Below are 24,528 nucleotides of genomic sequence, written 5' to 3'. Positions count from 1 at the left end.
CCCTTCTCCCTCCAACACAAATGCACACAGTGTTATGACCTATTCTTGAGAGCTGGAGGTTGACCATAGTGACCTTAAAAAATAGAAGGCAGCCCATTCCCTCTGCTCATGTTTCTAAAGAATGTTCAAAACCTTGTCCACACTATTACAGACTTGATTGTTGAGAACCTCATTTCTCAGGTCAAGTGATTTGCTAGTTAGCTATCTCTCCAAAATATTTTTTAGTCAAAAGAAAAAGCCCTGAGGAGGCATAAACAGACCTGCTGCATCTCCGTCCACAACTAAGAAAAAATACAACTACCTCAAAACTAGAAACAACCAGAAGTTCCAGAAAATCAAACTGCATGGAAGTCCAGCAAACAAAGATATAAAGAAGAAATACTCATCCAGACAGGTAGGAGGGGTGGAGCCAGGTTGGAGAGGACATGGTGTGGTGGCAGCAGCAGCAGCGGTGGTGGCAGCAGCAGGACGGCAGAAAGCGCATTCACACATTTGAAAGTCAGGAGAGACACCTGGTGAGCGTTCCCAGCTTCTCATAGGACCTAGCAGCTCACAGTCCCAGCGCAGGGGAAAATCAAGCCTCATTGCTTCTGACTGTGCATAGCACTGGGGGTTGGGGCGGAGGAAGAAACTGCTGATCTCTCAAAAGAGACCAATTGTTTAAAGGGCCTCCACGGTCCTAGAATGTCCGCAGACCCACCCACTCTGGGAACGAAGGCAAGGGCAACAGCTAGAGGGGTGCCAGTCTGGTTCAGAAGTGGGAGAGGTGCCTGGAAAAAGAGCGAGTACTGGGCAGGCAGCATTGTTCCCTCCTGGACCCCTCCCCCACATACAGCACCACAACCTGGTGAAACAGGTTGCCCTATAGTGATGAATAACTAAGGCTCCGCCCCTTACAATGTAACAGGAGCAACGGTTCTACCTGAGACACGGAAGCAAACAAACACAGGAGACTGTCAGAATGAGGAGACAGAGAATTATGGCCCAAAATGGGTAAGGGATCAAGGTTCCAGTGGGAGAACTAAACGACGAGGAGATAGCCAACCTAACAAATGAGGAGGGAGACAACCTAACAAATACAAAATTCCAAACACTGGTGATAAAGATGCTCACAGGCTTGACAGATATGCTTGAGTACAGCAAACGCATAAGAGAAGAAGTGAAGGCAGTGCTAAGTGAAACGAAAGAAAATCCACAGAAAACCAATGGTGAAGAGAAGGAAACCAGGGTTTAAATCAATGATTTGGAACATAAGGAAGAAAAAAACAGTCAACCAGTGCAGAATGAGGAAGCAAGAATTGAAAAAAACTTCCCGAATTTTGTGAAGGAGATAGACATACAGGTCTGGGAAACACGGAGGGTCCTGGGCGAACTGGACCCAGAGGGGACTAAACCAGGGCGCATCATGATTGAGATGCCAAAGGTGAAAGATAAAGAGAGAGTCCTGGGACAGCAAGAGAGAGGCGGACAGTTGCCTTCAAGGGGCTGCCTATAGGACTATCAGCTGATTTCTCAGAGGATGCTTTGCAGGCAGTAAGAGACTGGCAAGCAGTATTCAATGTGATGAAAGGCAACCTGCAACCAGGATTACTCTATCCAACAAGGCTATCATTTAGAATAGAAGGGCAGATGAAGTACTTTCCAGGCAAGGTAAAGCTAAAGGAGTTCATCATCACCAAGCCGTTATTATATGAAATGTAAAAGAGACTTACTTAAGAAAAAGAAGATCAAAAATATGAGCAATAAAATGACAAGAAATTCACAATTATCAACAACTGAATCTAAAAAATAAAAACAAAATCCAACTAAGCAAACCAGAATAGGAACAGAATTGTAGGTATGGGGATTATTTAGGGGGTTATCAGCTGGGAGGGGGAGAAATGGGGATATGGTGCAGGGATTAAGAAGCATAATTGATTGGTACAATTAGACAGAGGGATGTTAAGAATAATATAGGAAAGGATGAAGCCAAAGAAGTTATATGCATGACCTATGGATAGGAACTAAGGGAAGTGGGATTCCTGGAGGGAAGGGTGGTACTGGGCAGAGGGGAGCAAAGGGGAAAAAATTGTAACTACCGTAACAACATAATCAATAAAACAGACTTTAAATTTTTTTTTTTAGATAAAAGAAAAAGTCCTGATTTTAGAGTTTGTCAATTTTCATGGTGTAAATAGTCCTATTATGGCCAATTTCAAGCTGCCAGGAAAACATCAATTTCCTGAAAGTGTAATCATTAGCCAGTACAAGCCTAGTCCAGAACACCAGTATGTGACACAGCAGCACTCATGACTTTGCACATGAACTTTCTCAGAAGGAATTCTTATAAACTTTTAGGGACAGGCTCTGCCCCTGAGACTTCCTCCAAGAGCCTTTATGTAATAATGGCAATTTTGCCCTTTCCTAATAGGGCAAGATTAGTGCTTGCTACTTAATTTTTCAAAATTAAATGAATACACTATACGTGGGTGGTTTATATACAAAGAAAAAGACAAAGAAGTGTTTTTTTCAAAAGCATAATAGTGATTATCTCTGGTGGTGAGGGAAGGGAACCCAACTAAGAAAAAGCACACAGGGGCCTTCTAAGGTTTTGATAATGTTCTGTTTCTTAAGCTGAATAGTGGGTAGACAGGTGTTTATTTCATTGTCTATGCTATTTTATGTATAATATATTAAATGTCTTAAAATATATGTTATAAAGAATAGAAAAATGAAAGAAAGCACTTAATGAAAAATCATGGCCTTGGCTGGTGTGGCTCAGTGGATTGAGTGCTGGCCTGTGAACTGAAAGGTCACTGGTTCAGTTTCCAGACAGGGCACATGCTTGGGTTGCATGCCAGGTCTCTGGTTGGGGGCTTGCGAGAGGCAGCCAACTAACTTTTTTCTCTCACATTGATGTTTCTCTCCCTCTCTTTCTCCCTCCCTTGTCCTCTCTTTGAAAATAAATAAAATATTTTTTAAGAAAAATTATGTATTAAAATAAAATACAGTAGAATATTTTTTATGTAATTTTCAATTGGGGGGGCCTTCCTTAACAACACTCCCAGTCCAAAATCCAGAAAAGATTAACAGATTTGATTACATCAAAAATTTAAACTTCTGTACAACAAAAGATACCATAAAGTTAAAAGACAAGTAACATGCAGATGATGTATTATAGAATTGTACACTTGAAACCTACATAAGTTTATTAACAAATGTCACCCCAATAAATTTAATAACATTTTTAAGATACAAATAACAGAGTAGGAAAGGATTTTTTTATTACTGAGGAAAGAATACTTAAAATTCATAAAGAGCACATACAAATCAATGAGAAAAAGACAAATAAATTTCTCGGGAAAATGAGTAAACAATATCAACAGACAATTCTTAGAAAAATGCAAGTTAAGGCCTGGCATGGCTCAGTGGATTGAGTGACAGACAGCCTGCAGACCGAAAGGTCACTGGTTTGATTCCCAGTCAAGGCACATGCCTGGGATGCAGGACAGGTCCCTAGTTGGGGGCATGGGAGAGGCAACCGATTGATGTAATGTTTCTCTTGAAGATCGATGTTTCTCTCCCTATCTTTCTCCCTCCATTCCCCTCTCTCTAAAAATAAATGATAATTTTTTTTTAAAAAAAGGAAAATGCAAATAGGAAACATATGAGAAACATTTAATATTTTGGGAAAAACAAATTAAAAATAATAAAATGCCAATTTTAACCCTTCTTGTTAGCAAAGATAAAAAAAGACTTATGATGCCCAGTGTTGGTGATGGTATACAGTAACAGAGTCTCTCAAACACTGTTTATGAGAGTGTACTGGGGTACATTTTTCTTAGAAGACAATCTGGTTGTATTTCTAACAAAATATGAAATGCATTTTTCAGCTGTGCAAATTCCCCTTCTAGAGTGCTAGCCTTCAGACACACTTGCATAAGTGTTCAAGGTAGAGCTATAAGAATAAAACTAAATGCTCATCAATAGGGAACTGATTAAATATATTACAAGATAATCATACAATGGAATATATGCATCTGCTGAAAAAGAAGATACACTGACATGAGAAAATGCTTCTGATTTGTAACATTAAAATAAAAGAGGCTGCCGCTCTGCGCAGGTCTGTCCGGCGGAGCACCTTAGAGGAGTCTGCTGCTGGAAACAAAGTTTTCCCCAACAATGTCGCGGTCCTGTCCTCCTGAGGCAGTCAGAAACAATTTGATAGATGATGCTAAGGCCCGCCTAAGAAAGCATGATGTTGGGACCAAATATTCTCACTTGTCGTATGATAAATATTCCATCCTCTTACCATTGTTGGCTAAAGAAGGAAAACTGCATCTGTTGTTCACCCTCCGGTCAGAGAAGCTGAGACGGTCACCTGGAGAAGTTTGCTTCCCTGGAGGCAAGTGCGACCCTACTGATGTGGATGAGGTGGCCACCGCCCTCCGGGAAGCCCAGGAGGAAGTGGGGCTGCGCCCTCATCAGGTGGACGTTGTCTGCTGCCTGGTGCCCTATTTACTTGATAGAAATGCACTGATAACACCGGTTCTAGGGTTTGTAGACCACAACTTCCAGGCCCAGCCTAATCCTGCTGAAGTTAAGGATGTGTTCCTGGTGCCCCTGGAGTACTTCCTGGAGCCACTCGCCTACCACCAGAATCACCTGACACGGCATGGTCATCGTTTGGTTTTTCATTGCTTTGAGTACACAACCCCAGAAGACAGTGTGACTTACCACATGAAGGGATTAACTGCAAAATATGCTCTGTTAGTTGCCTTAATTATTTTGGAAAAACAGCCCACCTTTGAGGTTGAATTCAATCTCAATGATCTAATATCATCCTCTGAAGAATCCTTCCTGGGGCTTCATAAACATGCAACAAGCAAGTTATGATTTATGAGACCAACATCCAAATAACTATTTAAGCAGCTTTTGTGTGTGCTTATCCACAGAACAACAATAATGCCAGCTGGTGGAATTTGACAGGTGCGAATATCTTTCCTGCAATATGAAGATAAAAATCCTTGCCTTATTTTCAGTTGCCTTCTGTTTTCTGAAAGAGCAGAAGTCTTTCAAAAGTGGAAAGTGTGACCCTGGTTGGTGTGGCTCAGTGATTTGAGCACTGGCACGTGAACCAAAGGGTCACTGGTTCGATTCCCAGTCAGGGCACATGCCTGGGTTGTGGGCCAGGTCCCCAGTTGGGGGTGTGCGAGAGGCAACTGATCAATGTTTCTCTCGCATATCGATGTTTCTCTCTCCCTCTCTTTATCCCTCCCTTCCCCTCTCTCTGAAAATAAATAAAATCTTTTTTAAAAAGTGAAAAAAATAAAAATAAAAGCAACATATAGATCAATATTTATGGTATGCTTTTGTTTATGAAAAACTGTGTGTGTGTGTAGAAAAAAAGCATATATGAAGGGGGACCCAAAAAAAAAACCCCGAGTTATCTTCTGGAGGGCGGGCCCCTTGTAGTACAGGCTTCCTCTGCTAGGAACCCATCTGTATCAGTGTACCAGCTGGCATTGTTGTGAGAGGCTGTGTTCAGCTTCAGTGAATTTTTTTGAAGACTAAACATATTTGCCCATTTCATAACGGGTGATTTACCAGCACACCTGCCCACACTGTGCTGAGTGTTCAGCCGTTTTTGAGCAAAAATGGCATGACTCCCATACCTTACCCTCCCTATTCACCCAATCTCACCCCAAGCAACATTTTTTTTTTGTTTCCCCAGATGAAAAAAGTCCTCAAAGGGAGACGTTTTGCTGATGTGGAGAAGTGAAACAAAAAACATCAAAAGCACAAAAAGGCAGCAAATTGACTAGTTCAAAAACTGTTTTGCACAGTGGAGAAATGTCTCGCTAGGTGTATTGCATCAAAGGGAGAGTACTTTGAAGGTGACTGAAGTTTAAGCATGTAAGAATAAATACACAATTTTTTATAACTAAATTCCTAATTTTTTGAGCCCCCCCTCATATATACAGGTATCCCTCACTTTTCAAAAGTTAGCAAACATTTTGTAATGCAAACTTTTGGAAAATGAGAGATACAAAAGGAAAGTGGTATACACTTTGTTTTTACAAGGACCCAACAGCACTACCTGTTCTCACTAACCAAAAGAAATCCAAAGAAGATTTTCACTTTTACAAAAAAATGTCATCACCGTACTAAGGTAGATCTTCACTTTATGCCATTATGGCTTAGGAAAGATTTCATAGGAATACTCTGCTTCTGGATAGCAGGGAAAACCTGTATTTATAAAAGCATTAAAATATATTTTGAAGAAATCTCACTGCACTTTTCATTATGGTTATCTCTTATGGGGGAAAATGACTGGGTAGCAGCTGCAGGAACACTAACAATTATAAAATTTAACTTCCCTATTGCTTGAATGTTTATAAGCATGTATCCAAAGAGTTTTTATATGCACATTTCTAACATTAAAATGTTGATGTCTGCATAGTTGTTAAGGAAATTTTTTAAAATATATATTTGAACCCTGACTGGTGTGGCTCAATGGGTTGGGCGTCATCCCGCAAACTGAAAGGTTGCTGGTTCAATTCCCAGTCAGGGCACATGCCTGGATGGTGGGCCAGGTTCCCGGTTGGGAGGCATATGATTTTCTCACACATTGATATTTCTCTCATTCTCTTTCTCACTCTCTTCCTTTCTCTAAAAATAAATAAATATAATCTTTAAAATATATATTTGATAACATTTAATTTAGTATAGCTTGATGAGAACCTCTTTTAAGATTAGTTTTGTCAAAGCAGTTTATGGAAAATATGGGATCACAATCACAAAATGGTATAGCTCTGACTCCACTCCCATCTGTTCTGCAGAGGTTATAAATAATCCTTTTTAAGTGTTTCCCAAATGTTTCTGGCAATAAGTCCCCAGAGCTTTCTTGCATATGCTCTGTAAATGTATCTGATTTATTTCCATGTTGTGCCTGCCATTTTCCTCCAGTGATGATGTCTCCCCTTCTTATTATCACCAAGAGTGGGTAGCATGCCAACAATGTGCATGAAGGCCACATGAGCTGATGCCTGAGCTAAAGGCACCAATGCTGGTTGTCAAGACATTGAAGGTACCATTACCAACAGAGCTACTGCGCTCAACAATGCCACTGCCAACGTTGCTGCCTCTATCACCATCATCTTGGTACCTCTCTGTCCCTCACTATCCATCCCATGGATTCAAACTCCAAAGCACAACTCAAATATTCCAACTTCTTTCCAAGTCCATTATTATCACTCTGGCCCAAACTACCACTGTGTCTTACTTGTACCCTACAGATTGGTCTCTCTGTTTCTATTCTTACACCAGCTCAATCCTTTTTCTGTAATAGTAGTAAGAATGATCCTTTAAAATATAAATTAGTTTTTATTATTTTCATGCTTAAAACCAATTAGTTACTTAGATTATACTTATATTAAAATTCAGATGCTTTACAATGACTTACTAGATAGTACATGATCTGGCCTCTGACAAACTCCAGAACCTCATCTTGTGTCACTTTCTCCTCAATCAATGTGGTCCAAATAAAAATCTGACCCAGCCATACTGGCCTCCTTTCTTCTCCTCAAACATGCCAAGCTTGCCTTTGGGTCATTATATTTGCTGTTCTCCTCACCTAGAATGCTCTTCTTACTGCATTTCACATGGGTGCCTCCTACTCGTCATTCATACCTTACCTTAAATGTCCCCTCTGCAGAAAGCAACCATTCCTCACCTATCCATCCAAATAGGCACCCACTCGATCTCTATCACATCATTCTATTTAATACTCTGCACAGAAGCTTTAATGTATTCTAATTTTTGACAGTAACTGTTCTATCAACTTGAGTCTCTAAGTGGTAATGTGAACAGAGTCCTCCAGCTGACTCACATGTAATGAAACATGTAACATGAGCAATAAATAAATCTTTGTTGTTTTAAGTCACTGAGAAAAAATACTCTGCACAGCCCTTCTCACTACCTGACATCGTTAATTTGTCCATCTCCACCAACAAAAACACTAGAATCCATGATCCAAAAGGAAAGAACCTTGTCAGTTCTGTTTTTCATTGTATCCTTAGCAACTAGACTAGTCCCTGGCATATAATCAATAAAATTTTGCTGAATGAAGAAATCACCATCACCAGTATAGTCAATGTTACTGATGATGCCAAAGCTGTCGACTCTTTGTGCTCAACTCAGCCTTATGAAATTTCTTTGCCCTGACCAGCATGGCTCAGTTGGTTGGGCATCATTTCACAAAGCAAGAGGTCACTGATTCAATTCCTTATCAGGGCACATGCGTGGGTTGCAGGTTCAGTCCTTGGTCAGGGTGCAAATGAGAGGCAACTGATTGATGTTTCTTTCTCACATCAATGTTTCTCCCCCTTGCTGTCTCCCTCCCATCCCCTCTCTCTAAAAATAAAGAAGTAAAATATTTTTTAAAAAATAAAATTTCCTTACTAGACTCAGTAGCTATCTTACTAAGTTTCAGAGGACACCATTATTTTAGCTTTTACTCTCTTATAACTCCTTAAACTTAAATCTGGGGTATCGCAATTCAGGTATGGCCTCAGGTCTGACTCCCTGGGGGCTAAAGCCAAGGGCAATTTGATTAACAGGCACATGCTGCACCCAGAATCACTTGCCCCCTGTCCCCTGTCCCCTGCCACATAGGCCTTGACTCAGCCCTGTGTATCTCTAGGATCCCATTCTCTAGAGCAGTAGTTCTCAAATTTAGCTGCACAAATAATTACCTGAAGAAATATAATAATTATTAATGCCTAGCCAGGTCCCACCCCCAGAAGTTCTGATTAATTGGTCTGGGATGCCTTGCAGGCAATGGAATTTTTTTTTTTAAGAGCTCTAGATGACTCTGATGTGTAGCCAAGGGTGAAAACCACTGTTTTAGAATAAAACAGGTCAACTTCAAGTCCTCTTGACTCTCCCTGAATATGATGAATAATAACTTTAGGCTCAAGCTGGTACCCTTGCTGCATAGATGTGCTGCCACATAGTAATACTGATATATTATTAATATAATATTTTGACTAAACCAGGATTCTGAAGATCCATTTCATGATCACATGAACTGAGTTGAGTCACTTTTAAGAAATGTAGTATGTGCTTGTTGTCACTAGAGAGCCATCAGGAAAGGCAAGAGGAAGAAACAAAATTTGAAACTTCAGAGATTCCATTTACTCCCATAGTTTCTATCATTTGATGAGTACAAATTTAAACTTTTTATCACTTGCCCTAATTACTTTTCAAATGTCCAGTTCTGTATATTAAAGTGCATCCTAGTGATTTCTTCCTGGTTATCTGTCACCTCACATTTAACTCCACACTAAAATCAAACACATGCGTCCCAAAACTGACTTCCCTTTCTGACTTCAGTTTCTGTCAATGATTTTACTCTCCTATCACTCAAACAAGGAACTGCATAGTCCTTTTCCCATATGTCCCCTCCATCCATGCTCCAAGCTCACTTACCTTCTGAATATTTCTCATGTCCATTTTCTCCCTTCACTCCCATTACCATGGCCTTGATTCAGACAAAGAACTACTCACCTGGATTTCTATAATAACCTCCTAACAGATCTCTCTGACTCAGTTTGGAATCCTCTACTCTTTCCTTTACACCACCTTAAGAATGACTTTTTTAAACCAAAATTCTGATCATGATCATGACAGTCCTCTGCTTAAAACCCTTCTGTAACTCCATACATAATAAAGTACAAATACCTCTTTAGGGTCTTTAAGTTCTGGCTCTTGTTACTTCCCCAAACACATCTTTCACAGACCCCATCTGTGCCTTTGCAAGTGCTATTTCCTCTGCCTATAATGCCCTTCCTCCTCTTTTTATCCTGGTGAGCTACTCATTCTTCAAAATTTAGCTATGGAATTTCCTTCTCTTTCCAGGACATAGTAATCTCTCAGATGCCACCTGGGCATCAGGACTTTTTCAAAGCTCTCCAGGTGATTCTGTGTATCCAAGATTGAGAACCACTGCTACCATATATATCTAACATCACACTGTATTTCAACCAGTTTGTAGCATATCTGTCCTCCTTTCTAAACTGTAAGGTCATTGAAGGAATAAACCATGTCTCATTCAATTTTACAATCCTAGTATCTGTGGAGGAAAAAAATGAATGAATGAGTCAATAAACCCTACCAGTAATATAAAAATACAAGTTCCCATTAACCTTTTTATCATACTAACTATATATAGTTTTCTTTTATAATATGAAGTAGCATTACATTATTTTAAAAAAAAAAACATAATTGTCCTCACTGACAATTACCTCAATCTGCTCAAAGATACACTTCCTATATATTAATTTTATAAAACCATTATAGGTGGATTAATAAATATCTTCAGAAGCTATATATACTTTTAGATAGTCCTATTCTGTGGGGATAAATTTAGTATTGGCATGCAGCAACATTTCAAAGCCTAGTAGTAGACACAAAGTTCAATGAACCACCTAAATTTTTCTTTTTTAGATAGAACTCGATCCTGGGACCAAGGACAATTTATCCCCAGAGTAGCTTCCCTAGATGCCTTCATTACACCATCACATTCTTATCAACAGCTGCTTAGCTAAAAAGTCCTAAGCACAGCTCAGCCAGCCCAGACCAGAAAACTTGAAGATATTTCTGGGATTAGAAGAGAGATAGTTGAGAGATCCTGAAAATAGAGGACATATGTTGTTGTCATTCTCCAACAAATAATACACTTTTTGGCCTGAAAACTTGGGCCTTTATCTTAGGTAGGAATGCCTAACCACAATTTGGAGGTCTCTGGCTATAGAGGAATGTGAAGGCCTAACCTGAGTAGGGTCTGGGACATGCATTCTCCTAATCTGCACCATGCTTTGTCAATGGTGTCCTGTAAAGGGCCCTCTCAACTCCTTTCGCTTCGTTTACCTAGATGCACATAGGATATTTTTAGGCCAGAACCATTACTCCTTTCCAAAAACACAGGGACCTGGATATTTGATAAATCACTGACTGGCAGTAAGAAAGTGCCTTGGTGCAAGTCTAATCTGATCAAGAAAACCAGGCTTCAAAAGTAGTTGTAAGATATATCAACAAACTCTTATGTAGGAGCACAGTCTAAAGCTACAGACAGCCAGAAGGCTAGTTGTTGCCTCTGCCCTAGTCTAAGGAGGATTGTTGGAGATAAAATAGTCCTCACTGACAACTAGAACTGGAAGGAGAAAGTTTTCCTAACATTTTTCCAATGTTCAGACCTTATAGGGTGAGCGTCTTGTTCTTTAACTTAAAGCTCTATTGAGATTACAGATGGGATGAAATGGACCTGGGTACTCTATAGCTAGGCTTCTCATTTTTTTCTATACTTACCAGTTCCTCTGGTCTATTCCAGGTGAAAGTAAACTTAAAACACCAAGAGGAAAATTTTGGGAACAGCTATTTACATTTGTAGTGATGGCCATGTACAGGTATCCCCCATATAACATGGTAATTCTATAACACGGTTTCACTGTAACACGATATGACTGTAGAAGATATCCAAGAATTGCTGGTAGAATAAGAACCTGATGAAGCAGTTTTGGTGGAAATGACATCTGGAATGTGGCAAGATAACTTAGGGGACAATAGCACTGATGAAAACAAAGAAGTTAAACAGTTTACTCTCAAAAGTGTAAAGAAAGGCCTAGACTTAGCCGAACAGTTAAGTCATATTTCTTAAATGAAGATCCTTGCATTGGAAAGGAACACAAAGTTTGAGAACTTCAATACTGCTTAACACCGTATAACTAAATCTATAAAGATCTCTCAGCTAAAAGCAAGCAATCTAAAATAACAGATTTTTTGCAGAAAGTAGAGCATAGAAATCAAGACAGTGCTGAAGAAAGTTCAGAAGATGAGGATATCTTGTCAAAAAGAAAACACATTCGGTTAATGGAGCTTAGTAGTGATAACAAAGAAAACATTACTTAATTCATATTAATATGTAGTACTGTTGATGAAAATTGCTTTAACAAAGATATTTCTCTTAATTATAAGAATATAATAGTATGTCTTTTTTTTTTTTTTGAACCTAAACCCTCTTTTTGTACTAGTTCTTTGTTTCGTATAACACGGATTCGCATAACATGGCATTTGTTAGGAACGTAACAACCATGTTATATGGGGTTACCTGTATTGTTCAACCTTGCACAGGTTAAACTACTAACTAGATCCTTCCAGTATTCACTGCTAGCACTCTCTATACTACAGAGGAGCAACAATAGTCACTAGCCCCTGACCCTACTTCCACCTTGCAGTCCCAGATTACAATATAAGCTTTAACTTCCTTTTTGGTCTTTCAAAGAGCAAAGTCCTTTGTTATATGGCCTTCAACAAACATGGTTTTTGGCTTCTGGTTGAAACAGCAGGAACTTTCTGACCACCTCTCATCACACATTTGGCTAGATTCCCTCTGGCTGCTCCCAGGATGTCCTGTTACTATCTCCTCCTCCCAGCTTGTGACAGAGGCCCTGCTTCAACAGTGTTCCTGGTCCCTGCCCCAAGGATTAATAGCATCCTGAATGGTCTTCAATTTCCCTCTACTCCCTCTTTCCAGACTCTCCCTGCTACTCTACTTTCCAGCTGTTATCATATACAGCAGGTCCTTGAATAACAGCATTTCATTCAATGTCATTTCATTATAATGTTGATGAGATTCCTTAACAACTTAACTCTTGTTTATATCAATTAGCCTGTAGTAAAACTGGTTTCATTAAAAGTTATTTCACTTAAAGTTACAGAAGTTATCAATAACCTTAAGTGAGGACTTCTTGTATCAGCTCTGTTAAAGCTTCTTTCTATCCCTGACTTTGGTCATCTCATATTTTCTCCCCTCCCCTCCCTTTCCTTCCCTTCTCCTCCTCTTCTCTTCTCTTCTCTTCTCTTTTTAATGTAGGGTTGCATTTCCTTACCTCCCTCTAGTTTAATATACATCTTCAAAAGCACCCACACACACTAATTTCCATCAAGCATTTACAAATACTTCAGATATTTATATTTTAATAGTCCCACTTTTAGACCCCCTCTCCCTAATTTCACAGCCACTTTGAGGTAGGAAGGTATTTTTTCTATAGATGTCTCTAAGTATTTATGGCTGGAATTCTCAGTCTGATGGCCAAATGGCAATCCTTACAGTATGAAACTAGAATGTGAAGATCCCTCAAAAAACCTACTTCAAGAGTTATCTGAGGATCATTTGTATCAGTTACACGAGGAAAGCTTCTTAAATGTGGATTTCAGGGCTTTTCCTGAGATCAGAATTCAACAGGTCTAAGGTGAAGTCTCAGTATCTATATTTTAGCAAACTCCTTAGGTGAGTGTGTACTTTGCAAAACCATTGCAATAAGACATTCTGCTTACATAGCTCTGCTTACTTTATGTGATAGGATCTTGACTGTGGTCAGCAGGAAATGCACCCATAACAGTATGTGGAGAACTTTAACTTGGGACTTTATGAAGACAGCAAAAATATCTGTTGAGAATAACTAAACCTGAATTACAATAACAAGAGTTATATACCTACTTGTACATACACACACACACACACACAGCTTATTTACTTACTGCATATATTTAGATAAACTATAAACATCTACAGTGAGTTTTAATATCAATCTCCATATCCTCCTTTCCTCTTTATTATATTTTCTTGATTATGCTATTACAGTTGTCCTGATTTTTCTTCCTTTGCCCCCCTCCACCCAGCACCCCCAACTCCCTCAGGCAACCCCCCACCATGTTCATGTCCATGGGTCATGCATATAAGTTCTTTGGCTGCTCCACTTCCTATACTGTACTTTATACATCCCCATGCCTGTTCTGTAACTAGTTATTTGTACTTCTTAATCTCTGCACATTTTCCCCCATTGCCCCACATCCCACTCCCATCTGGGAACCATCAAAATGCTCTCCTTATCCACGATTCTGGCTCTATTCTTGTTTGCTTAGTTTGTTTTTTAGATTGAACTGGTGATAGGTATGTGTTTATTGCCATTTTATTGTTCGTAGTTTTGACCTTCTTTTTCTTAAATAAGTCCTTTTAACATTTCATATAATAATGATTTGGTAATGATGAACTTCTTCAGTTTTTACTTGTCTGGGAAGTTCTTTATCTGCCCTTCAGTTCTAAATGATAGCTTTGCTGGGTGGAGCAATCCTGGCTATAGGTCCCTGCTTTTCATGATTTTGAATACTTCTTGCCAATCCCTCTAGCCTGCAAAGTTGCTTTTGAGAAATCAGCTGAGTGTCTTATGAGGACTTACCTGTAGGTAACTAATTTCCTTTCTCTTGCTGCTTTTAAGATTGTCTTTTTATCTTTAACCTTTGGTATTTTCATTATGATGTGTCTTGGAATGGGTCTCTTTGCATCTGTCTTGTTTGGGACTCTCTGTGCTTCCTGGACCTTCATGTCTATTTCCTACACTAAATTAGGAAAGTTTTTCTTTCATTATTTTTTCAAATAGATTTCCAATTTCTTGATCTTTCTCTTCTTCTTCTGGCACCCCTATGATGCGAATGTTGGACCTCTTGAAGTTGTCCCAGAGGCTGCTTATACTATCCTCATTTTTTTAAATCTTTTTTTTTTCTTCTTGTTCTGATTGTTTGTTCTTCCTTATGTTCCAAATCATTGATTTGATTCTCAGCTTCATCCACTCTACTGTTGTTTCCCTGTAAATTGTTCTTTATTTCAATTAGTGCAGCCTTAGTTTCTGACTGGATCTTTTTTATGCTGCTGAGGTTCTCACTAAGTTCCTTGAGCATCCTTATAACAAGTGTTTTGAACTCTGGAGCTGATATATTGCTTATCTCCATTTCGTTTAGCTCCTTTTCCAAAGTTTTGAGCCATGTTTCTTTCATTTGGGCCATGTTTCTTTGTCTCCTCATTATGGCAGCCTCCCTGTGTTTGTTTCTATGTATTAGGTAGAGCTGCTTTGACTCTGTCTTGGTAGTGTGGTGTAATGTAGTCGGTGTCCTGTAGGGTCCAGTGGCATAGCCTCCCCTATCACCCAAGCTGGGTACTCGAGGTATGCGCTTTGTGTGGGCTGAGTAGACCCTCTTCTTGTAGCTGAACCTTGTTGCTGTTGGTAGATCAGTGGGAGGAATTTAGCCAGGCCAGTCGCCTGTAAGGATTGGCTATGACCACTGACCACCAATCTCTGCCCTCCATGGAGGATCAGTTGTGTGGGGGCAGAGTGGTGGTGTTCTGACATAGTCTGTAGCTGTCCACTGCGTGCGCTGGCCCTGAGGTTTCCCAGGTGGTGTAGGCCAAGGTCAGCCCCCACCTGTGTTTTTCCTGGGGCCTCCCTGCCTGAGCTATAAAGCAATCTGAGATGGCTGCTACCTGTGCTGGGCTTGGAGATTCCCAGGCAAAGCCAAGCTGTGAATCTAGGGTGGCTGCTGCTAGTGCTGGGCCTAGGGCTGAGGCCAGCTGTTGCTGGTTTGAGAGGATTTAGGAAGTTGTGTAGTGTGAGCCATCACCAGCCATTAATAAGGAAAAGCAGCCTGGGTGGCCCTGTAGGTTGTGTGGGGTGGAGTCTCTAGGAATCTCCAAGGTGGGTCAGACAGTGTTAGCTAGGTTGATGGAGTCTCAGATATGGCACCAGCTTGCTGGCTCTGTTGTGGGGAAGGTTTAGAAAAGGGACAATGGCACCTGCTCGCCTTGATGCCAGGCACTTCAGTTTCTCCCTGGATACCACTGGTGCTTTTCAAGCTGCTGCCCTAATGCTGGAGCTCAGAGGGAGTGAGTCTAAGTAGGCAAGTCCATGTGTGGGCTCTTTAAGAGGAACTGCTTGGGGTTCCGGCAGTTTCTTGCACCTACTCAATCCCCACTGTTTTTTGCAGCCAGAAGTTGTGAGGACTTACCTTCCTGGCACTGGAACGCTGCACTGGATGGCCTGGTGTGGGGCTGGGACTCCTCGCTCCCGAGACTTCCCTCCTGAATTTTTATCCACCACACGTGGGTGTGGGATCAGCCCGTTCCACGTCTGCACTCTTCCTACCTGTCTAGATGGATGTGGTTTCTTTAATTCTATAGTTGTCAGACTTCCATTCTACTCAATTTCTGACAGTTCTGAGTGATGGTTGTTCTATATTTTAGTTGTAATTTTGATATGGTTTGCAAAGAAGTGAGCCATGTCTTCCTACACTGCCATCCTGACCGGAAGAGTCCTCATATCCTCCTTTCTAAGGAACCAGTCCTGTGCACATTTTCCTTCCCGGTTCTAGGAGTCATTGTCTGTCTCCTGGGTGATTATTATCCCATGCTGACTGACCTGGGAGATCCAATTCTTGCTTCAGAGTGCTTATTAGAAGTCTGATGCACTTGCTTTAAGTGTTGAGAATTAATTGATTTCTACGTTAAGTTGTATTTCCTTCCAATATGTTCTGAAAACAGATGACTACCCACCGTACTGGTTATTTGAAATTGGCAATACTATCAGCAAATGTCTAATCTGATGCTTCTAAAAGAGCGGCCAGTGAGGAGGAAAGTGGATATATAAAAATTAAATGGAGGGCTTTTTCAAGTGATATGTGCCCAAGATACCTGAGATTTTGGCAAGACCCAAGTTTGTGGATGGGATGGGGAATTCAGAATGAGAATTACTGTTCTAACCAGCATTCTGCATTAGTGTTCTCCGGAACAGTTGGATTCTTTTATTTTTTAAACCAGCATTCTCCAAGGTAAGACAAAGGGAGGAGCATTTGAAATACATTTTATTTTAAATACATTTTGTGGTTTTGAGTTTGAAAACAAATTCTCCTACTTCTCTCACTACACAGGTCCATAACATAACTCTTCCTCTCTAATTTCATAAACATCCCCCGCTACCATCACAATCCTTACTATTGGAGAAGCATCAACTCAGAGTATTACTAGTTAATCAATTCTTGCGTTCTAACCTTTGATTTACAGAATGACTTTTGGGTATAGAATGGGCATCCTCAGAGACTGACAGTGTCCAGAGTCTTTCCCAGGGTTAGTATGAAATATAGCTTGAATTTCAAGTTTCCCACATATGGTATATGACCAGGGGAAATGGATTTCTGTTACTAGCCTCATTGACTTTCATTCCTCAACCAAAATGATGACCGTTGAATAGCTGTCCACTAACCAATATATACCCAGAGGAGGAAGACTCAGGTTTCAATCAAAGAAATCAATGACTCCTTAGACAAAGGTTATGGCTCCTCAGTAATAAAGTAGTTCAGTTTCAAGCAGATTGAATCTCCATACTTCCTAGGCAGACTAGATATCCTGGTACACTTCTGGAAAAAATAGATTATCTTTTTTCACGCACAGTGCTTGATTCACTTTTTAAAAATCTCTGGTCCGGAAAGTATCCTCTTCCGGACCTGCTGCTGGTAAACATACTTATGGTATACTACCTAATACAAGACCTCAAACACCCTTATTTTTTCAGACACTGTAAGACTGGTAACAACATATCCACTGCTGCAACTACATAATGACTTAATCAGTATAAACCCAAAGGTAGATTGTCTGTGCAGTCAGTTTTACTTTTTGCCTGAAAAACTATCTCCATGACAATTCCGTCATAACTTACTCCACCTATCCAAATCTCTGTCTTTCTTTAGAATAGAACTGAATTGAGGTAATATGGATAAAAAGATGGCTGAAGAAATACCTTCAGTATAGCACATCTTAAAGTGATAGATAAGATAGAGAGAATATATCTTTTAAACGCAAGACTGATAGCTGAGATGATTGGCAAATGTCAGCACTAATCCAGAAAAAAAAGGAAGCTATGATACTGGCATTCACCTTGGGACAGCTGCGGGTTCATAGTAGCCCTAGAAAGTAGTTTTAATGGGCCAAGTATAAGGGACAAAGAGACAAATCCTAGTGCCCATGCAAAGTTTGAAGTTGGATCAGGTGCACACCATCCCCCTCCTTCTCTGCTGGAAGTCAGACCCCCAAAGGGTGATATTCTTAATGGATACAGGGTTGGGGGGAGAACCACCACTCAGAGGCAGATGGTAGAGACATGGGTTTGTTGGGTTTAGCTCTGGGTAAAATAGAAAAAAAAAAAAAGGAAAATCCCTTTTAGACATCATAACTCTAAATCTGTACTGAAGCAAGTCTGGGGCCAGAATTCTTGTTATCTATATAAGCAAACACCTCATACCAGAAATTTAGCTTAAAGTAATTCTGGATTGGCAACATTCCCAGGTGACTAGCAGGAGTGGGTGCAACTCTCTTCTGGAAGAATTCACTTCAAATACAAATCTCAAAGGATCTCCAAAAAGAAAATTCCTAAGAATGTATGCTCACAAATAAATCTCATAACACATACAAGGGAAATATGAAAGACAGGCTAAGACATTTGGAGGATATAATGAGAAAGACCAATGTGCATCTAATAGGAATTCTAGAAGGAACTATTAAAGAGAATAAGAGAGAGACAACATCTAATAGATAATGATGCAGAATTTTCCAAAATCAGTGAAATACACAAATCTTCAGATTCAGGCCACATTTAGTTACCATCCTAACTCTGTCTACTAAACTTAGTAGGCTAATGCCAACCTTTCATATCCCCACATAAGAACCCTGGATTGACCACAATCAGGGTACCCAGTCATGTTATCCTCAAGAGGAGTAAAAAACGTTGAGAGGAGTTGGTTGAATATGCCTCGGGGTTTGTTTTCTGAATACCAGAGTTGAAATTATATATAGTCAACCTAGATCTTTCCTTCAGTCTGAAGTTTTATCTGGTAGGTGAGCTCTGTTAATTCTAACTCTTAGCTTGGACATTCTGCAGCCTCCAAAAGCAAAAACAGAGATAAAAATATCCATTTTTGGTGCAGTATACTGGTAAAAGCATGCATTTAAGGGCCAGGTTCACCTAAGTTCAAATTCTTACCCTGCTATGGTGCTTCAGCACCTACCTATAAAACAATGGGAGAAGGTTTGAGAATTGAATTGAGATACATGAAATTCTAACCAGATCATCATATAGATAAATAATTATTCCCTTTTCACCCCATATCTTTCTCCTTAGGTCATGACTTTCAGACTTTTGCCCAAGACTGAGTCCAGATTCATGATTAGTTTTGAAACAAGTTATCTACTCTTGACAAAATAGAAAATCTGTTAGAAAATTTGAAAAACTAAAATTATGTCTACTATTTCTCAACTTCAAGATGTATATGGACAGGCCAGATTTAAGAATTGGATATTGACCAACCAGAAGAGCCAGCCAATGTGACTCAGGTGAACAGAGTGACTGAAGTAGGTAAAAAATCTGACATGGCAAGCGAGATGTCGAGTCCATAACTTAGCACTAGACAGAGAAAGACTGTGGTCAATGTAGGCTTGAGAAAGCTGGTGTTTAGAAGTTTAAGCTTCAAGGATGAGAAATATAGGCAAAAATCATACATGAAAAGCTAGGGATTTAGTTATTCAGGGGCTGGGCAATGACTATTGGAGGTCTCATCCCCATATGATCTGGTCACATGTGTCAGAGTCCAGACATACAAGCCTTAAAAGTCAAAGCTCAAATCAAGCATTTAGATGACAGGGATGAAAAGCCCAACCCAGAAGGGCTAGGGCATATTACTGTTTACCCACTACATAGCGCAATGCCTGGAACATCCTTAATAAACATGGATGAATGAATGAATAAATGAGTAATGAATAGATAGAGCAATCACAGTGAAGCCAGATAACAATACTGAAAGGTCAGTAGTAAGATTAACATTGTAACTAAGCCCAAATCCTAAAGGCAAGCAGATTCACTCAATGGTAACAGACCACAGAAGCAGAGGAACAGACAGTCTCAAACATCACATGGGTAATAGCAGGATTGCTGAAGCTCTGGAGAATATTCTGCTAATGGGACTGAATTTTGAGTGTGGCGTATGTATGAATGTAGTGAAGCAAGATATTTCTTTCATATATTAAATGCATGTTAAGTTATGTTATTTTTTTCTGAATTCACTGTTTTTCTCTTCTGTTACATTACACCTTAATGTTCATTCCAAGGTTACACTTAGTCCCAAGTGTATTCAAGGACTTCAGAAAGCAAATAGCACCTGTTGATGTATGTACACCTGTTTGATCATGACCTACCTAGATCCATGGTTCTTAAATGGCAAAGGAAGGATAGGGATATTTTTATTGCTTCATAACAAATTAGTGGCTTTAAAAAAAATACTGATTTCTTAGCTCACAGTTCCGTAAATCAGAAGTCTGCATACAGTGTGGATGGGCTCTGCTAAGGGTCTCTCACAAGGCTGAAATAAAGGTACTGGCCAGGCTGCATTCTCATATGAAACTAAGGGTCCTTCTCCCAGTCCATTCAAGTTGTTGGCAGAATTCAGTTCCCTGCAGCCACAGGACTGAGGTTTCTTATTTCCTTACTATCAGCAGGGAGTCACCCTCAGTTCATAGAGGCTACATTCCAAACCTCATAGTAGAAGTTAGCTTTCTTTCAGGCAAGCCAGAATGCATTTCTCAGACTTCCTCTTCCCCACCAGCCAGAGAGAACTGTTTTAAAGCACTCATGTGATTAGATCAGATCCACCAGATAACCTCCTTATCTTAAAGTCAACTGAGTTGGGAGTTCACAGCAGCACGTAGATTCTGAGTTGAATTGAATAACTAGGAGAAAGTGAGTACACTAGGAGCTAGAAAATCTTGGAGTCTATTTGAAAATTATGACTCCAACTACACCCAATGTGGAGATGTACCCATTTAAAGAAGACCATAAAAAAAAATGGCCCTGGCAGGGTGGTATAGTTGGTTGGAGCATCTTCCCATTCACCAAAAGGTTGCAGGTTCAATTCCTGGTCAGGACACATACCTAGGTTGTGGGTTCAATCCTCATTTGGGGCAAGTACAGGAGGCAACCAATCAATGTTTCTCTCTCACATTTATTTTTCACTCTCTCCCTTCCTCTCTTTCTAAAATAAATAAATGTATCCTTGGGTGAGGATTTTAAAAATATTTTTAAAAGTACCATAAAAAATGTTTTTAAAGAAATAACCAGTTGCTTTAGAGTTCTTGTTGTTGTAATATTTAGATACTTCACTCATTAGCATAACTTATTTGAACAAGCTAGTACAATTAAACTCTAGGGAGATAACAAAAAATAAAAATAAAAGTATGACCTTGGGCTTGAAGGGAACCAAAGTTTTGCCACCTTGAAGCTGCCTTTTGGAATATTGATTTTAAGCCTGTTACTGAGAAACAAAAGACTCACAAAGAACTTTGCCCCCACCCACCTGTTCCTGTCCAAAAGTTCACATAGAAAAATGTGCTTCAGGAAGGAGATCTTTAGGATGCCACCTTAGCTTAATTTGAATTAAGTATGGTCAACAGGAAGGCTTCAGGCAGGGGGTGTTAACTAGGTACCCACAATGTCCCCTTGTTTCTGAGTTGCCTAGCAAGAATTTGTCTGCCATGTTTGTTCAGTTCTTCCTCAACTACCTGTAAATTGCCCAATCTCGCTTTTGAAATCTCAGACCCTATTACCCCCACTTTTCTTCTTTGTCCAAAATGTCATCATACCTAATGCTGCTTCACTGCCTTTGGAATTTTCATTCACATGTGACTTCTCCATATGCATGTATCATAATAAAATTTTATTTTCCCCTGTTAATCTGTCTCTGCTAGTTTGATTACTAGTCCAGCTAGAAAAAGTTAGAAGGTGGAAAGAAAAGTATTCACTTCTTTTAGCCCCCACAGGCTCAAATACTGACCACTAAATGCCAGCTGTGAAACTTTGCACAAGTAACCTAACTCTTCTAAACCTCAGTTTCCCTACCTATAAATAGTGAATAATTGTATTATATTCCTCATGTAGTATATGAAGTCAGTGAAATAGTATATGCAAAGTACTTAATACAATGTCTAGCATTAATTTAATGATAGCAATTATTTTATCATCATTAGATGACAAAAGAGATGTAAAACTGAGAAAGTATAAAGAGCCATTCTAATATGACATGTCATCAGCAACACAGAGAACATACCATTAGACAGGTTCCTTATATATAGGTAGACAGGTTTATTATATACACATTTATCTTATATATATATAATGTACCACCTTAATTGTGCACTTGAAATTCCCATTTATCTTTCTCTCTGAACACATTCAGTATAAGCACATCAGTATATGTTCCCAAAATAAAAGACAGAAAGAGGACTGATAAGCATCTTTAAATAGATTAAAGGTTTTATAAGGACTTAGTAGCCAGAATTATAACCAGTGGATAGAAATTACAGAAATGTAGATTTGGGTTAAATACAATGAAGAAATTTGTTAGCAATTATCAAAAGATTGATTGGGTAAATAGTAAGCTCCACATGTCTGAGTGACCACTTAGGAAATTTGTAAAAGAAATTCATGCATCAGATATGAGGCTGGGATAATTAAACTTTTTTTTTTTTAACTACAAAATATCTTTTATCTTTAACTTAACTTGTTAAATGGGCAGATACAAAGTTTGGCAAATTTGATTAACAGAACAAAATAATGTTATTCAAATTGGACAATTAATTTATTGCTGATCTGAGGCTTGCGTTGTTTTACACTTAAGTAGAATTTACACTGTTTCCACAAACAGCAGATATCAACACTTAAAGGAACTAATAGTGACCTATTAAATAAGGCAATCATCTTTTTAAAATATTTGTACTTTTTAAAAGATTTTATTTATTTATTTTTAGAGCGAGGGGAAGGGAGGGAGAAGGAGGGAGAGAAAAATCGCTTGTTTGCCTTTCTCATGCCCCCAGCTGGGGACCTGGCCTGCAACCCAGGCATGTGCCCTGACAGGGAATCGAACTGGCAACCCTTCGGTCTGAAGGCTGGCACTCAATCCACTGAGCCATACCAGCCAGGGCTGAATTTATTGATTTTAGAGAGAAAAGAGAAAGGGGTGAGAAAGAGAGACAGGCAGACAGACATCAATTTGTTGTTTCACTTACTGATGCACTCATTGGTTGATTCTTGTATGTGCCCTGACCACAGATCAAGCCCACAACCTTGGCATATTGGGACAATGCTGTAACCAACTGAACTACCCAGCCAGGGCCAAGGCAATAATCTTGGTAGCAATTTTTAATTGAAATCTTACTAACTCAGGCTTTATAAAAAGCTAACAATTAAAAAGTGGATTCTCCCTCTAAAGCAGTTTCTCAACCTGTGGGTCATGACCCCTTTGGGGATCAAACGACACTTTCACAGGGGTCGCCTAAGACCATCGGAAAACACATATATAATTACATATTGTTTTTGTGATTAATCACTATGCTTTAGTTATGGTTGGGGGTCACCACAACATGAGGAACTGTATTAAAGGGTCGCAGCATTAGGAAGGTTGAGAACCACTACTCTAAAGCTTTAAGTATCCAAAGCTTGAAATAGTTTAAATTCAAAAGTAAGCAAACAAATAAAACAGCAACCCCTCTGTAGCAGATCCTGCTGAAATACTTAAAAATATAGAACACTTCATAAATTTGCATGTCATCCTTGCACAGGGGCCATGCTAATCTTCTTTGTATTGTTCCATTATTAGCATGTGCGCTGCCAAAGCGAACCTGGGACTAGTGCCCTTTAACGTCCCCTCCAGCCCTGGTCAGTGTGGCTCAGTTGGTTGGAGCATTGCCCTGTGAACCAAAGGGTTGTGAGTTTGATTCCCAGTCAGGGCACATGCCTAGGTTGTGAGTTTGGTCCCCAGTTGGGGGGCGTGCAAGAGGCAACCGATCGATGTTTCTCTCCCTCCCTCCCTCCCTCCGCCCCTCTCTAATACCAATAAATATGTCCTCGGGTGAAGATAATAAATAAATAAATAACGTCTTCTAATTGTAAGAGTCTATGAAATTCTAGTTGTTACTGTTGAGTGTATGTGTGTGCACACACATAAGTCTTCTGACTGATATTTCTATGTAACTGTTTGCCATTAGTGCAAGGAAAATAAAAGATCTCTTCTCCAGTTTTAGACCTGGAGTAATTTTTTGAAACATAAAGTTCATGTCTTAGTTTCTCTCTGTTTAGATCAGGCCATATATACTGCTTATTGTTTTGAAATTTAAAAATTAATTATGCTTAGTCCATATTACTGGCAGTGAACCTCGGCAATGGCCAAGTAGCTCAATTGGTTAAAGCGTTGCCCCAATATGCCAAGGTTGTGGGTTCAATCTCCGGTCAGAGCACATACAAGAATCATCCAATGAATGCATCAATAGGTGGAACAACAAATTGGTGTCTCTCTATCTCTCTCATCAATAAATTCTTCAAAAAAAAAAAGTAAACCTCTAATATTATACTTTGTTTTTAGAAACTCGACATTAGTCCATCATTTCACAGTCACTTTGGAAAACATCATTACCATTCTCTTTGTGTTAGGCCTACAGTACAGAAAATATGACTTTTTACTTGGTAGACTAATTACATTGCAAGATTTGCTTTGTGGATATTTTTTTACAAGTTCAGTTTCTTAGTGGCACTTATTAAACTGTTCCATAAGCTAAGAAGCTAAGCT

At 39.5% G+C, this 24,528-nt stretch overlaps 1 protein-coding gene and 1 non-coding gene across 2 annotated transcripts; one reads left to right on the top strand and one right to left on the bottom strand.

Moving 5' to 3' along the window:
• Nucleotides 1-4,112: 4,112 nt before the first annotated feature.
• LOC149990891 (peroxisomal coenzyme A diphosphatase NUDT7-like) lies at nt 4,113-5,275 on the top strand. The gene has a single exon (XM_090264762.1). The coding sequence runs from the start codon at nt 4,162-4,164 to the stop codon at nt 4,873-4,875; it is 714 nt and encodes a 237-aa protein (XP_090120888.1). The 5' UTR covers nt 4,113-4,161; the 3' UTR covers nt 4,876-5,275.
• Nucleotides 5,276-23,479: 18,204 nt separating this feature from the next.
• LOC149990890 (U6 spliceosomal RNA) lies at nt 23,480-23,582 on the bottom strand. Its single transcript, XR_016508716.1, has one exon. It is a non-coding gene; the product is annotated as a U6 spliceosomal RNA (small nuclear RNA).
• Between the last annotated feature and the right edge of the window lie 946 nt (nt 23,583-24,528).

Source organism: Furipterus horrens, unplaced genomic scaffold (genome assembly GCF_987537825.1).
Source record: "Furipterus horrens unplaced genomic scaffold, mFurHor1.1.pri manual_scaffold_17, whole genome shotgun sequence".
NCBI lineage: Eukaryota > Metazoa > Chordata > Mammalia > Chiroptera > Furipteridae > Furipterus > Furipterus horrens.
The sequence above is the reverse complement of the archived record's forward strand: the minus strand, read 5'-3'. Positions and strand labels throughout refer to the sequence as shown.

Coding starts and splice junctions, on each gene's coding strand:
- LOC149990891 (XM_090264762.1), top strand. CDS start 4,162: ATGTCGCGGTCCTGTCCTCCTGAGGCAGTCAGAAACAATTTGATAGAT.